Raw genomic sequence first — 17,767 nt, forward strand, 5'->3', positions numbered from 1 at the left:
AGAGAATTCATGTCTAATAAATAGTTTAAAGAGTAATATAGATGAAGGAACACTTTAGTAAGTATTTCTAATTAAAACAGCAATGAAAGTTGAAAGAATGAGTACCACTTCTGCAAAACAGGAGACAGAACTGTTATTAGATGGCACAACACTTATTTTTCAATTAAAATCATAAACCTGAAGCATGCTGGCTATTCCTGTTTATATTCAAATGTAATTAAATTAAAATTCACTATTCAACTCTACTTAAATAGAATACAGAAATATTTAAGAAAGGAAAAGATAAATTACATATTTACTAGAAATGATGAAAAGTAATTTATTATCAATTTTGAAATTATTCACTTAGAAAACCAGAGATATTGGGGAAAAAACATCAATATCTTAAAATTGCAATGAGATATCAATAAAACTTAAATGTAGAGAACAATAACTTTATTTATAATAGGGATTGGGGAGCGATGAATTTTGGTGGCTATAGTCCAAAATCTGTTATACACAATGAGTGTGAACATATTTCAAATTATTATTAGAGTCATGGTAGAGTGATTGCCTACCATGACTGCACATACCTATCCATGAGGTTGATGTCTAGCAGCAATAAGCTACAACTGAAAAGCCAAAATGGTGATATCATTTACAATATGTCCATGATTTGATTGTCCCAGAGACATTGATTTCCTCATTCTTGCACTACATCTAAGTTCCTGCTTATGCAGCAAATTATTTTAAAGCCACCTTATTTACATCTCTTACTCATTTAGGGTACATGTTCTGGCTTTCAAAATAAAAGAACAGCAAACGTTAAAAGGTTTAGAATTTTCTTTCAAAAACTATTAGTCTTCTTCATTGTTACCATTTTTATTTTAGCCAAACACTTCAGGAATTACTTTTCCAAGTCTAGAAAACATGAAATGAGCTATTGCCAAACACCAAATAGATCCATTATATTTGGAACCATCCACCTAAAGCTTGCCCAGGCCAATTAGAGTAGTCAGACACAGAAGGGCTTAAGCCTTTCTCAGGAGATTTTAAGGATTTTTCTGTTTTCTTCCACCACTTTTCTTCAGTGATTGAGGAAAATATGATTTGTTACACCTCAGATAGGTCTGCCATGTTGTAAAAACAGGAAAACTATTCTTTTATCTTGTGGTTTGATATTGCTCCCTTAACAACACTATCTGATTCAGATGAAATTTTAAGACAGACTTTAATAGGAGTTCAAACAAATTAATCATTTTATTTAGTTTTCTATTTGTTCAAATTAGATATACATGACAGTAGAAAGCACTTTGACACATCATACACAAGTGGAGTATAACTTCTCATTTTTTAAGTCGTACATGATGAAGAATTGCACTGGTCATGTAATCTTATCAAAGAGAATGCTTGTTTAATCAAATAAAGTCTTCATGTCTGGACCAAATAAATATTATGTCACAAAAATTATGAACTAACTTAATTTGATGAATCTATTTCTTGCTATGATCAGGCATGAGGTAATCTAATAAAGTTGACCTTCAGTGGGCCTGGGGTTATGGCTCAGTGATAGAGCGCTCCCCTCGCATGTGCAAGGCTCTGGGTTTGATCCTCAGCACCACATAAAAATAAATAAAATAAAATAAAGTTCTTGTGTCTAACTACAATATATATATAAATAACATTTACAACCCAGGTTCTCACTGTAAAGTGGGATGAGAGATACCTAAAGTATAAAGTTAATCTTCAGTGGAAGATAAAATATTAAAATTTCTAATTCAATATATGAAAATATAGGGCTTATTTTTATATCACTATGACCTTCTTATAAGTCTTCAAATTTCACCATAAATACTAAAAGAAAAAACCTTTAATTATCTGATTTAAGCAAATTATATTATCCATTAAGGTTGATTAAAATGTGTAAAAGTACTAAGAGATGCTAGAGTATTATTTACTCAACAGTATGTTTTACTCTTACATAGAACATTTAGTCAAGTGGAACACTGTGATGTCTGTCATTTAATGACAGGATTCAATACATGATTGTTAACATATAAGGAACTATTCAGTTATAATAACATACTGCATACATAAGGTAACTATAGGTGAAAAATGCACTGTAAACTGGCATGATGGTCCATGCTTGCAAACAAGTAAATTGGGAAGCTGAGAAGTTTTAGAAGTTTAAATTCAGCCTCACAAACTGAGTGTTGTTTCAAGCAACTTAGCAAGACCAGTCTCAAAATTTGAAAAAGTGGGGAGAGGGCTTAGGAATGTGGCCCAGTATTTAAAAATCCCTAAACTTAAACTTCAGTACAAAAAAAGCAAAGTTTAAAACTTTAAAATTCAGTATAAAACATCAAAAATAGCTTTTTAAAATTTTGTTATGAGATTTACTTTTTTAGAGAGAGAGAATTTTTTAATATTTATTTTAGATTGTTATTTCTACCAAATAACTGAACAATGTTTAATAAATTTAAGAAAAAGTGAAAGATAACTACTCATTTTCTATATTTAAATTAGTTCTTTCACTGATCCTCATATACATCAAGGTGTAATGTATAGGTAATGACTTTACTATACTCTCACATTTGTCAAGCTGTTTATTGTAAATGTTTTGTTGTTATATAAGGCATTCATTTTGGACAAAATATGTTCAATGTTCACTCTGGTATGCGTTTTAAAATGTTCAATGAAATGAAAATTTGAATAAGTTTTGGAAATATTATTTAACTATTTAGGATTTCTGGGCACAATGAATTCTCCAAAAATCTGTAGTGTTTAAGAAACATGTGGCTTTGAAACATTTTTTTTTCCCATTTGTATTCTCTCTAACCAGTATGTTTCCTCAGGTGCTGAGTATTGGTGAATCAATTATGGAGGCATTGTCACATTGTCAATTTTCACATTTCAAAAATTTCTCTCTGCTGTGATGATTGTGGAGAGGATTAAATGTTGACCCGTCCTTAAAGAAATGGTACAAAGGTCTTATTTGTAGAGCTTCTCTCCAGTGTGTTTTCTTGAATGTCTAGTAATGTGTGATATATAATTAAAAATGTTTCTACATTCTCTACATTTGTAGTCTTCTTTGCAGAATAAATAGCTTAGTAGTGGTGAAAAAGTTTTGATTTCTTATTAAAAGCTTTGCTACATTGTTTCCATTTGTAGGGGTTCCTTCTGTATAAATTTTGTGGTTAATAAGGTTTGATTTTTCTTTAAAAGCATTATCACTTCTTTCATATTTTTAAGGTTTCTCACCAGAGCATCTTCTGCTGTGGTAAATAAAGTTTTATTTTTGATTAAAAGCATAGCCACATTATTTACATTTGCAGGGCTACTCACTCTCCAGTGTGAGTTCTCCTGTGGCAAGGAAAGCTTATTTTTGACTAAAAGCTTTGCCACATTCTTTACATTTGTAGGCCTTCTCTCTAGTTTGAGTTCTGTTGTGGCAAATATGGCCATATTTTTGATTAAAAGCTTTGCCACACTTTTTACATTTGTAGGGCTTCTCTCCAGTGTGAGTTCTACTGTGGCGAATAAGGTGTGTTTTTTGACTAAAAGCTTTTCCACATTCTTTACACTTATAGGGCTTCTCTCCAGTATGAGTTCTACTGTGGTAAACAAGGTGAATTTTTTGAGTAAAAGCTTTGCCACATTCATTACATTTGTAGGGCTTCTCTCCCGTGTGAGTTCTTCTGTGACAAATAAGATTTGATATTTGAGTAAAAACTTTGTCACATACTTTGCATTTGTAGGCCTTCTCTTCAGTGTGAGTTCTGTTGTGACAAATAAGGCTTGTTTTTTGACTAAAAGTTTTGCCACATTCTTTACATTTGTAGGCCTTCTCTCTAGTGTGAGTTCCGTTGTGGCAAATAAGGCCAGATTTTTGATTAAAAGCTTTGCCACACTCTTTACATTTGTAGAGCTTCTCTCCAGTGTGAGTTCTACTGTGGTAAATGAGGCCTGTTTTTTGACTAAAAGCTTTCTCACATTCCTTACATTTGTAGGGCTTCTCTCCAGTGTGAGTTCTCCTGTGGCGAATAAGGCCAGTTTTTTGACTAAAAGCTTTTCCACATTCTTTACATTTATAGGGCTTCTCTCCAGTGTGAGTTCTGCTGTGGTGAATAAGGTGTGTTTTTTGACTAAAAGCTTTGCCACATTCATTGCATTTGTAGGGCTTCTCTCCTGTGTGAGTTCTTCTGTGGCAAATAAGGTGTGATATTTGAGTAAAAACTTTGTCACATACTTTGCATTTGTAGGCCTTCTCTTCAGTGTGAGTTCTTTTGTGACAAATAAGGCTTGTTTTGTGACTAAAAGCTTTGCCACACTCTTTACATTTGTAGGGCTTCTCTCCAGTGTGAGTTCCATTGTGGCAAATAAGGGTGGCTTTTTCACTAAAAGCTTTTCCACATTCTTTACATTTGTAGGGCTTCACTCCAGTATGAGTTCTGTTGTGGCAAACAAGCCCTGCTTTTTTATTAAAAGCTTTTCCACATTCTTTACATTTGTAGGGCTTCTCTCCAGTGTGAGTTCTGTTGTGGCAAATAAGGTGTGTTTTTTGACTAAAAGCTTTTCCACATTCTTTACATTTGTAGGGCTTCTCTCCAGTGTGAGTTCTATTGTGGCAAATAAGGTGTGTTTTTTGACTAAAAGCTTTTCCACATTCTTTACATTTGTAGGGCTTCTCTCCAGTGTGAGTTCTGTTGTGGCAAATAAGGGTTGATATTTGAGTAAAAGCTTTACCACATACTTTACATTTGTAGGTCTTCTTTTCAGTATGAATTCTGCTTTGCTTAATAAACATTGATTTTTCTTTAAAAACTTTATCACATTCTGCCCATTGGTAGGACATCTCTCCAGCATGGGTTCTTCTGTGGTAAATAAGACTTTTTTTTGTACTAAAAGCTTTGCCACATTGTTTATATTTGTAGGGCTTCTCTCCAGTATAAATTCTTTGGAGGTGAACAAGGCCTGATTTTTCATACAATTCCTGATGTTTACTCTCACTTATAGTTTTCCATATTTTCTTTTCTTGTAAATAGTCAAGATAAAAATTTCTGTATTTTTCACTGATCACTTTGTGAAATATATGTTTTATGCCCTTTTCTGGTGAATATTCTTCGGTGTGATGAGGAGTCATGGCTGAAGTAAACAAAAAAATTTTTAAAAAATTACATACTAGACTGGGATAAATATATTTGCATACACAACATGAAGTTAAGGTAAAATAATTACATCAGGAGCATAGCAGATTAGTAAATCCAAAGTTATCATTAATCCAAAAATATATCAGTTCAATAAAAATGTATAGAAAAAAATTACCTTGGGAATATTACCCAAATTTTTGAAGAGACCACAGTATCCAAGAGTAGTACATCACTAAGTAGAGTAATACAATAGAGAGAGGGAAAGTATGTTACTGTTATCATCCACAGACTTTTGTCCTCCATAAGGTAGCATTCTGTATTTAGTAAATATCTACCAGTTACCTTCACTCTCAGTAGAATAAGAAAAATGTAAAACATATATAAACATTTGTGGCTTTTTTAAAGACTGTCTGAAAACTGGTTTTTATCTACCATGATATAGAGACATAAAAATAAATGATAGATTTTGGGTGATAATACCATAAATATTCAACAAGGGTAGAGTGGTTATGGACTCTTAAAAAGAAATATTAACAAAAATTTTCTTAAGAAATATACACATATATGTCTATAAAATTTTCCCTAAAAACATATTTAAAAGATTATAAAAACCTTGAATAGCCTATGGACATAATACTTGAATGAAATAAAAAAATGGCAATCAACAATAATAAATTGATTTTTATACTTTTAAATTTGTGTGATATGATGATTTCTTTTAATGAAAATACAACTATATGTATTTACTACATATATTATGGTATCTTATACTATTTATACAAGGTAAAATGACTAAAATGATTCAACACATGCATTATTTTATATAATTATCAGTTTTGCACTGAAAAAGGTATTGTATTCCTTCTATTAGTATTTAGGAAGAACATAATACACACTACACTCACCATGTGGTAAACAAAGCTCTTGACCCTCTTATGTCCACTAAAATAAAAAATATGGAGACTTTGACTAACAATGTCAGCCCTACACAAAACACAGTACCTGGTGAGTAAAATTTTACTCATTAAATTTTTGACTTCCACATGTGAATCAAAAGCTCCTGCAACTGACTCTCTGCCTGCCATATTTTACTTAATGCAAAGTCCTGCATATATATCCTATAACACTTTAACAGACAAAAAAAATTATATAACTAAATAATAATAGTATATAAGTACAATATTTATACTCATTTAATCATTGATAGGCACATTAAGGACACTGTTTGCACTGAACACAAAAGTAGAGGTATCTCTTCAATTGGCTGATTTAATTGTGCATGGATACATATTTAGTGCTGGCATTTCTGGATCTTTAGGTCATCCAACTTTAAATTTTTTTTTATGTGTGGTGCTTGGGATTAAGCCTCAGCCCATAGACAGCTCCTTTTATTACTCTTTGCCCAAAGTATACCAGAAGATCATAATAAACAGATGTGGTACAACAAATTGCCTCAGGACATAACCACAAGGAAGAGGGGAGGAGAGAGCATTTCTTACCACAGACAAAATATAAATTCCAAAATCATGCCCTCAATGACCCACCTTCTCTAGCCACATCTTAAATGCCTACAATTACTACCCAGCTAATCCCTATTAGAATATTAATGCACTGATTACGTTAAGAATCTCATATCCCAATCATTTCACATATAAACTTTCTTGCATTTTGTCATGCATGAGTTTTTGGGGAACACCTCACATCTAAATCATAACACCGTTTTTGTCAAGGTATTCTTTCTGCCTCATTATACAGAGTGAGTTTCTGTGTGTCACAACATACATGCTTCTATGTGGATTTTTAATTATAATTATCTACTCTGAGTTTTATTCTCATAAGGAGATTTATATTATTATAATCATCCAGTTCCTGGATGATTGAATGTATCTTACACAGAATTACTCTGATTTTCCAAAAGTACACAAAATTACCTGGTTGAATTTATGTGCTGCTTAGCAGCTCTTCATGAAGAACATTTTTTTTTTCCCATCAGTATATTCAAGAAACACAGTCTGGCAGATAATCATCATGCAATAAATCTATTTTAAATTGTGCATTGGCATAAATTTAGAGGACTCATCTTGGGTTACCATGGGTCTTGAAAGAATCATGAATATTTATATGGAGACATTCATGAGAGCTTATTAGGTCTGTGTAGTACAACTTAGCCCAGAGGTCAGAACCAAGATGCACAATTTAACAAAAGAAGTGAAAGATCTTTACAATGAAACTACACAACTAAAGAAATAAATTGAAGAAGAACTTCAAAGATGGGAAGACTTCCCATGCTTCTGCATAGGCAGAATTGGCATTGTCAAAATGGCCATACTACTAAAAACATTATAACATAATTGATGAATTTCCTATTAAAATCTTAATGACATTCTTCATAGAAACAGCAACTATAAAATTCATTTGGAGCCTGGAGATGTGCCTTAATGGTAGAGTGCTTGCCTAGTGCATGTGAGGCCCTCTGTTCAATCCACAATAGCACATTAAAAATAAATGAATAAAATAAAGCTATAAAAAAGTTACTTCATTAATTTTTTTATTTGGAAAAATAAGAGACCTAGAATAGCCAAAACAATATTTAGCAAGAAAAGTGAAGCAAGGGCTGGAGATGTGGCTCAAGTGGTGCTCACTTGGCATGCATGAGGCACTGGGTTCTATCCTCAGCACCACATAAAAAAATAAAATAAAGATATTGTAGGGCTGGGGATGTGGCTCAAGCGGTAGCGCGCTCGCCTGGCATGCGTGCAGCCCGGGTTCGATCCTCAGCACCACATACCAACAAAGATGTTGTGTCCGCCGAGAACTAAAAAATAAAGATTAAAAATTCTCATTCTCATTCTCTCTCTCTCTCTCTCTCTCTCTCTCTCTCTCTCTCTCTCTCTCCTCTCACTCTCTCTTTAAAAAAAAAAGATATTGTGACCACTTAAAAGACTTAATATATAATATATATATATATATATATATATATATATATATATATATATATATATATATATATATATATTTTAGAAAAAAGAAAAGTGAAGCAGAAGGCATCACAAAACCAGACCTTAAAATTATACTACAGGGCCATAGTAACAAACACCAGAATGGCACTGGCAGCAAAACAGATACATACAAAGAATAGAAGACACAGAGAAAAATCCACATAAATACAGTTACCTTATACTGGACAAAGGTGTCAGAAACATACATTGGACAAAAGATAAACTCTTCAACAAATGGTACTGGGAAAACTGAAAATCCATATGTAACAAGATGAATTTAACCTCTATCTCCCAACCTGCACAAAAATCAACTCAAAGTGGATCAAAGACATAGGCACTAGAACACAGGAAAATAGGAAAAAAAAGTAGTCCCAGATCTACATCATGTCAGCTTAGGAACTTCAAGACTCCTAAAGCACAAGAAATATTATCAAGAATCAGTAAATGAGATGGAATCAAACTAAAAATATTTTTTTCATAGGAAAGGAGAAAAGAACATGAACAGAATGATGACAGAATGGGAAAAAATATATCAAACTGAAACTCTGATAAAGCAATAATCTCCAGGATATATAAAGAACTCAAAAAACTTAACAGCAAGAAACTATATAATCCAGTCATTAAAAGGACTAAAGAGCTGAAAAAGACAATTCACAGAAGAAATACAACTAATCAACAAATATATAAATATATGTACAATATCTTTAGCAATTAAAGAAATACAAATCAAAAATACACTGAGATTTCATCTCACCCCAGTCAGAATGGCAATTTTTAGGAATACAAGCAACGATAAATTTTGACAAAGATGTGCGGTAAAAGGTACACTCATACATTGCTGGTGCAATGCAAGTTTTGAAAGTCATATGGAGATTCGTCAAAAAAACTTGGAATGGAACCAAGAGAGAGAGAGAGAAACTTAGAGATTTTATATATATTATATTATATATATATATATATATAAAATATCGTGGACATTTTGAGTATATATTCTACTTATATCAAACTCACACAGCCTCTACTACACATTTGTGTAATGTTTTAAAATTCAGAGACCAAAAATGAAATGTCTATTAACTTCATTTTGGAGAATTAGACTTTGCTGGATCCTGCCTAGTAAAATCCATGCAGAGATATGATGCAGGAAGTCTTCAGAAACCTAGGTAAGATTAGCATTTGTGTGTGTGTGTGTGTGTGTGTGTGTGTGTGTGTGTTAGTGCATGCATTTACGCATGCGTGTGTGAGCACTAGGGAGTGAACCCAAGGCCTTGGGCATGTGAGGCAAACATTCGACAAATTGATCTGTATCCCCAGTCTAGAATAACATTTATTTACAAAATCAAATACTTTAGGAAATATATCCAGCTTGATGTCATTGTCTAGTGCATCACATCCCATATTTTTTATAATTTTTAATAATTCATAATGATTCTCTTGGTTTTTCAGTTTAGGAAATCAGAGGATCCAAACATTAATGATCTGAACAATATCTTGTGAAAAGTCTAAAGTAATTTGTACTCGCAAGAGTACGTAAATGTACTTAAACTGTATGCAATTGATGTTATAGTATTTTATATTAAATAGTTAAAAACTTAAATATTAAATAGTTTCATAGTGTAGTTTTTAAAACTTATCAATCTGTAGTATAAAATGGTTCATCTTTCTTCCAGTAAGCACAATTAATTATCCCAAACCAATTTTTAGAAACTTCCTTTAATGATACTATATAGTCTTACCCCCTTGCTAACAGTTTGTTCTCTCAGCTACCCTTAGTGGCTCTGGAGTACTTACAGTGATTGCCTATGCTCGACAGTGAATACATGTGACAAATTGCTGTCCAGCCCATCTGTCATGTGATGTTTGTCATGTGTTTGATCAGTAACCTAGGGTATTATTTTCTATAATCGGTGGGGTCAGTGAGAAATTATTAAAACCATTTATAACACAAGCAGAAGTATGAGTTATATTTTCAGAACCAACAGTTTTTGATGGCCTTTGGCTCATGTCATCACAAACTTATGAGTTATACCATGTGTTGTCATCTCTTCCCACACATAAACATTCTCATTACATAGAGAGAAATGGTTTATAAACTGTGCCACGCATGGCACTCATCCACCATTAAGGTCGTAAAAACAGAGTACCTTAACCATTCAGCATTGAGACCTGATTACTAAGAGTCAGGCTGTAGCTTTATGGTAACTGCATTTACTCTGGTCACCATTATTATTTGTATTGGTCACCATGTACATAGAACCATTGTACAATCCTGAGAGATGACCAGGCATAGTTTCTTGTAAAGTTGCAGAAAGCAAGTAGACACATAACTTGGGGAGAATTAAAGGAATCCCCTACTTAGAATCAGTTGTCTAACAAGGGCTATTGTGCAGGCAAGATGGTGTATTTGTCTGTCTCCTGTGTGCGGCTTCCTCTGCAGCCCTATGTTTACCTTCTAATGAGGTTTCAATCTATGGTGTTGGCACTGATGAGTGTAGAGGGAAGGAGCATTTGGCATCAACCTATCATAATGCATGAGAAAAATTTAACTCAACAGGTTCTTCCCATGAAAAAAGACTAGAATGTTTGTGGGCTTTCCTTAGTACTGCTGCTTGATCACAAAAGTGGATATGGCATCTACTTTTATAGGTTACTAATTACTGAAATAATAGTAATTGCATTGACATAAGAAATTGGTAAACTAATAAGTCTCAGATTTGAAAATTCAATGCCCTTAAGTCAAGAACAGGTTCAACCAGATTAAAATGAGGTGTTTCTTCAAATAACAAATTTTTATTCAGTAATTTAAAAAGAATAAAGGAAAGGGGTAATATTATTAGTTGAAAAGTAGCCTCGTAAGTCAAACAATGGAAACATAAAACTGTAAAGCATCAAGAGTATAAGTGTGAATACAATAAAAGGCAAATTCATTTTAAAATGATCTCTGGATCTTGAAAAACACTGAACTTCCAGACAGACTATGTTGGAATTTTGAATCTATCACTTGCCTCAATGTGAGCCTGGGTAAGAGTTTAAACTTCTGTGAAATGTGGATAATTTTGCACCCATCCTACAGGATTTTTTTGAGAATTAAGGTACATGAAGCATTTATAACAACTTATCATGTAAGCACTCTATAGCACCACTAAAACCAATGTGTTGTTATATATGTTTGGCATATTATGATAGCATTATTAAAATGGTCTCCAAAGACAAAGTCTTAACACTGATATGCTATGAAAATACTCAATAAGGAAGTAACTTGAAATAATGACTTTCTTATTTTAAGGTCTATTATGGTGGTTTGAATGGGATGAGTCCCACAGAAGCCATATGTGAAACAATAAAAGAAGGTTCAGGAGCAAAATGATTGGGTTTTAAGTGTCTTAACCCAGTGATTTATTCTTGGGTTAAGGATTAGTGATTTAATTCTCTGATAGGGATTAACTGAATGGTAACTGAAGCGGTATGGTGTGGCTAGAGGAGGTGGGAATTGGGGCAGGGCTTTAGGTATGTATCTTATCTGGCTAATGGGATCTGCCTACTTTTTGATCACCATGATGTGAGCTGATTCCCTCTGCCATACTCTTCTGCCATAATCTTCAGCCTCACTTCAAGCCCTGGGGAATAAAGCCAACCTTTTCTGGACTAAGACCTCTTAAATTATGAGCTCTCAAATAAATGTTTCTCCTCTACAATTGTTCTGGTGGGGTCTTTTAGCACATTAGGGGAAAAGCTGACTAAAACAGAAATTGGCACTGAGAGGTGGGGTCATTGCTGTGATTAACCTGACTATGTGGTTCAGAAGATTTTTGAGCTCATGGAATTGGTGGGAGGAATTTTGAGAAGCTTAGCAATGCATGCTGGAAATGCTTTAGGTTCTTGTAAGTGGAGCTTAAAGGCAAATTCTGGTGGGAGCTAAGACCAGAATGCCAATAAAACCACAGTCAGTGAAGATAGGGCTCAAGAAGGGTCAGGAAAGGAAGGCTGTAGTAGATTGCTATTACTTTTATAGGAGCTCTCAATGCAAGATTTTCTTGAGCCTCAGAGAAGACTTTGGATTTGAACTCTGAGCAATCATGGAACTGTTGAGATTGTGAAGATTTGTGGAAAGGGATATAATGTATTTTGCATTATGACATGGTTTTGAGCTCTTGGGGGCCAGGAGTGGAATGCTTTGGTTTGGATGTGATGTGTCCCCCAAAACCTCACATGTGAGACAATACAAGAAGGTTCAGAATTGAAATGATTTGGTTTTAAGAATCTTAGCCCAGTGATTTAATCCTCTGATAGGGATTACCTGAAGTGGTATGGTACAACTGGAAGAGGTAGAAATTGGGGAATGTATTTGGCTATATAGATTTTTCTATCTGCTTTTTGATCACCATGATGTAAGCTGCTTTGCTCTACCACACTCTCCCATCATGATGTTTAGCCTCACTTCAAGCCTCATGGAATGGAGCCAGCCTTCTATGGACTAAGACCTCTGAAACCATGAACCCAGAAATAAACTTGCCTTTTCCATGATTGTTCTGGATGGGTCCTTTAGTCACAGTAGTGAAAAATCTAACTAAAACAAAGTCATAGTTTTTAAGTAATCTAGGTATATTGTAAGAATTTAATTAGGTGAATATAAATGTTTACAAGTTACATAATTAACTTACCCTTGTGTTACAACAAGTAATTGAAACTTATATAAGTTATTTCTGAGTTAAAATACTGAGTTTTAATTGTTAAAAATGAGGATAAAATCACCTAATATTGACTTTTTAAAAATTTTATAAAAATATATTTTATTTTATTATTACAATAGACAATGAAATGACACCTTATAAATTTCTGATCTTTGTAGGATTGTAGCTGTATCACTTAATTGCTAGTGTAAGTATAGGTTAATATGTCACTTCACTGCTGTTTGAACTATAACTTTTTAAGCATGGCTTTGTTTGAAATATGGCTTCTAGGAATGTAAGCTTGCAGATATCTTGAGAAATTGCTCCATGTGGTAATGACTACTTCCAGATATCACTTGCAGATTTTTCTCTGCCTTTGTTCTGCTGCTGTAAACTGTTTATTGCAGGAACTTCCACTCATGGTTTTTGGTCATGAATTCAAACCCACCAATGTTGTAATGGTTAAGAAAGAATGTCAATTTTTTCTATAAAAGCCCTATGTAACCTCAGCTTGGGACCCAGAATTTCAGAGCTCATCTGGGTCTTCTGATGTAATAAACCTGAGTTTTCCTACCATCTCAGTTGTGCTTGTGCTCTTGCTGAATGTGATTTCCCCAGCATACATGTTCTCTTTCACATTAAAAAACAATTGACCTAGGGAAGTATATATTTCTCTAATTCATATAATATGTATTTAATTGTTGGTATAAGTCAAATACTTTAAATATTGCCAATTTTATACGTTTGCACCATAGAGTTGATAAATCAAAATTTCTTAAGGCATATATAATTTCACATACTAATTATATAAAAAATTACAGGTGTTATGGTAAAACATTTATTAAAGAGATTAACTCATGACTTATGGACAAAAATAATAAACAGTTTAGCTTTTCATAATGTGGATGACAAAAAAAAATATTAAACAGCCAGGCATGGTGGTCTCAGCAGTTGGCAAGGCACTAAGCAACTCAGTGAGACCCTGTATATGAATAAAATAGAAAATACAAAAATAAAATAATAAGGCTGGGGATGTGTATTAGTGATCAAGTGCCCCTGAGTTCAATCCCTGGTACCTAAAATAAATAAATAGAAATAATAATAATAAAGAAAAGAGAAACAATGAGTAGGAGGGAAATTTAAATATATCTCTAAGTGTAAGGATGTTTCTGTAATGAAACTTTACAATTATAAAGTTGACTTTTGTTTGAGAATATAGAGATCAAAGTAGATGGAAGGAAACATGCAATTCGAAAAGACAATGAAACACAGGCCTTCAGATATTTCAGAAAGTTTTCATTGCATCCTACCTCATCATATGACCAAAAATGTATCAGGGAAGAATTCTCTTCATGGTAAGTTCCAGAGGGACCTTCCATAAACCCCTTCACTTAGAATCACCTCTGAAAGGATTTTTCTGCTCACTGATATAGTTGAAACTAGGGTTGAAGTAGATCCAGATGCATGATGTGCAAGTGCTGGATCATGCTGCTCAGGTAGAGTTGGGTTTGGAGGTGCACAGAATTCAAGAGTTACAAGGCATGGCAGCTTCTGTTTGAATTACAAAGGAAAGCATGGGAGTAAAGAATAAACACTTGTTCCTTCAGGAACCCCACATGGGAAAATTCCTAAAGAGGCTGTAGTGAAGTTACCAAAAAAAGATTGCCTGGGTATCAATTTTCTGCACCATGTTTGAAAATCACTGATATTAGCATAAGGCCCTCGATTTCAGCCACTGAAACTAGCAAAGTTCCAAGACTTGAGTTCTCCAAGAACTTGGGAGAGTACACCTCACCAGAATATACACTCGACAGTGGTCATGGGGATTTGGGGTTTAATCTTTAACACTCTTTCTTTCTTACTTGAGACTGGCTTCTTTCTTTTACTTCTTTATTTCTTCATTTTGAAATAGGAATGCGTGTCCTGTATCATCATATTTTAGAAGTATGGAACTTTTTTTTATAAAATAGGTACAAACATGAAAGAGTATTCCTTAAATCTCAAGAGAGACATGATTAAACAAAATCTATCAACCAATAATTTTATACCTGGAAAAATTTGCTTCATATTTCTAGATTGAGAAGTTTAGGGTAAGTAAAAAAAAAACTCCTTATGAAATGCTAATAGAGCCATCAAGCTTAAATAAAATGGTTAAATAGAGTATCTTAACCCATATACAACTAGGCAGGTAAATATACAGTCTAATCTTACAAATAAGTATAAAACAATTCTTATGATGTTGAATGACACTGTAAATATCCATTTTCTATTGCTATAAGAAATACCCAAGAGTGCATAATTTATAATGAAAAAAAAAGTTAATTTATTCAGAATTTTGGAGGCTGAAAGTCCAAAATCAATGGGTGCCATCAGTCTGATGTGACTACAAACTTTGCTACATATCATATCATAGTGTATGGAATCATGTTGGTAACATGGAAAGGAGAAAAAAATCATATGGAAAGACATGAAACCAGAGGTGAGAGAGGGGCAAATATATAGTAGGGTGTCTATAGCTACTGATAATGTATTATGCATTCAAAGGAAAGAAAGCATTCTCAATTTTCTCCTCATACAAATAAAAAATATTTGAGGTGACAAATATGATAAAAATACTGCTTTAATTGTATAATACAAGCATGTGTATGTAAGTACATACATGTGGACATGCTCAATTTGGAAGATCAGATGCAAGAGAAACTTAAAGACACTACCTTAACATGAGATACAATTTAATTTAGTGATAATGTGGAATTTAAAAAAAGGTGAAATTGATAGGCATACAAGAGAAGAAAATATACTTACAAATCAGGGAAACATCAACACCTGAAGTCAACTAGCTGCTAACTATCAAGGTAGATTTTCAGAGCCCTAACTCGGAAGTGCCAGCTGCATCATCCTCTCGATGGCCATGACTTTGAAATCTTCCCAATAAGGATACTTAAATAAAAGATAGAATTCAGAGAACTCTATTCTAAAAACCTGTGTAATCTAGTGATCCCCTCAAGAACACTTCACAGCACTATTAAGATGTTTCATCAAGGATGTGCAAAGGTCATGGCAGGCACATGAACTATGAAAATATTTCATGTTTTCTTTTCTCTATTTTTATTTTTTCTTGGAAACTATTTTTAATTTTTTTTAATTAAGGTCGTCATTAACTAAATAGAATGGGACATATTTAAACTGATAATGATAAAGATGTTTTTTGCTTTTTCTTCACTCCTGGGAAAATGCCTCTAATAAATCAAGGCAATATAATGCAGATGTTCCTTCAAACTAAAGATCTTATTATGCTTTCTGGATGTTATACTAACTGTCTCTGAAATCACATACTTATCATATTTAGAATATATCTCTTTTGATTCTTTACTTGTTCTAATTAGTTACACATCGTAGCAAAATCTGTTTCAATTCATTGTACACAAATAGAGCACAAATTTTCATTTCTTTGTTACAGAATGTAGAGTCGAACCAAATATGCAGTCATACATATACCTAGGGTAATGATGATCATCTCATTCCACCATCGTTCCTGTCTCCATACCCCTCCCCATTTCTCCCTCCCCTTTACCCAAATTTCTCTCATTCTCACCAGTCAACCCTCAATACAGATCAGCATCCACTTATCACAGAGAATATTTAGCCTTTGGTTTCTTGGGATTGGCTTCTTTAATGCTCAGCTTCTTACATGTAAATTATTTTTTTTAAGTTTCCTGTCCAGGTTGACAAGGAGTAGAGATTAACAAAAAATGTAGAGAAGCATAGCTGTGACAATTAGCTGAAAATAATAATCAAGAACCATAAACACTATTTCTGTTTCAAAGGTTCTCAATATTTTTTGCATTATTTTTATTTCTCAATCAATTTAAATTTAATTAATATTCCTGAGGATTTTATTGACCAAAGGATTAACACATAGAGAAAATACAGGATAAATTTTTTGAACAAGACTCATACATAGTCTAGTGGATTATTTGAATAAGAATTTTGTTTTTGTGTGGTAGCATGTTTTCCTTTGCCTCTAAGACCTGAAAGTAACAACAATAATAATTCAGACCTATTAGGATTAGATTGTATAGCTTTGTGAGCTCATGTCATGCCATGTATCTTATACTCTAAAAAACAAAATAAGCATTAAAAATTATAAGTAGAATAAAAGATATCTAAATATAAAAACAATCTAGTGAAATGAATTATGTAGGAGTTTCAATTACTCTATGCATATGAGACTCTTGTGTTACAACTATTATTTTACATGTTATTGGTTAGAGTTCCTTCCTTTGTGCCTGTCTAAGACCAAACAAGTAGTATCATATTGGGCTCTCGTTCTAAAGTCAATCTAGTCAATCTTCTGAGTTTATTCTTATAGACTTCATGAAAAACTGCACACTTTATTCAGTATTTTTGGTTACCAGACATTCCTATTGCCAGAATGGGCTAGTGCATTACAGAGTACATGGATACCAGTGAAAGCATCAGTGACCCTCCTTTCCACAGAATATGAATTGGTGACTCCTAGTTTCTGGGGTTTTCATAATCCCAGGAGAATTGTGACTCTCCAGACATGCAGTGGCCTCTATATCCTTAATTTCTCCATAACTACAAGGAGTAGAAATGCATAACAATCTGACTTATACAAATTATATTCCCCAAATAAGTGAGTTTAAGTTTTTGAGAATTAGTAGAGATGTTATATCACTATTTAGTATGCTTTACTGTTATGTAGAATCTTTGATAAAATGGAATGCCTTGATAGTAACATGATTCAATACATGACAGGGATAAGCAGGCTAACATTCACTTTTATTTAGTAACAAATTCCACAATAACATGGATATACTAAAAATTTATAATTAGCAAGGTATGATGGCAGAGGCCTATTACACAGTGATCAAGGAGGCTTCAGGAAAGACAGTAGAGGTGTCAAGAGCAGCCTCAGCAACTTACCAAGGCCATAAAGAAATGT

The 17,767-nt window shown here is 33.3% G+C and overlaps 1 protein-coding gene across 3 annotated transcripts in view; it reads right to left on the bottom strand.

The window, feature by feature from the left end:
• Positions 1 to 17,767, bottom strand: part of LOC110597289 (uncharacterized) — a 168,054-nt gene that overhangs the window by 95,089 nt on the left and 55,198 nt on the right. Inside the window, exon 3 of one of the 3 annotated variants that reach the window (XM_078038648.1) lies at positions 419 to 5,124. The exons of the other annotated variants lie outside the window; for them this stretch is intronic. Within the exon in view, the coding sequence (XP_077894774.1) occupies positions 3,359 to 5,124 (1,766 nt within the window). The 3' untranslated portion in view covers positions 419 to 3,358. Of the gene's footprint in view, positions 1 to 418; positions 5,125 to 17,767 lie in introns of those variants that run through there. 3 annotated transcript variants of the gene reach the window in all.

Source organism: Ictidomys tridecemlineatus, chromosome 2, assembly GCF_052094955.1.
Source record: "Ictidomys tridecemlineatus isolate mIctTri1 chromosome 2, mIctTri1.hap1, whole genome shotgun sequence".
In the NCBI taxonomy this organism is placed as follows: Eukaryota; Metazoa; Chordata; class Mammalia; order Rodentia; family Sciuridae; genus Ictidomys; species Ictidomys tridecemlineatus.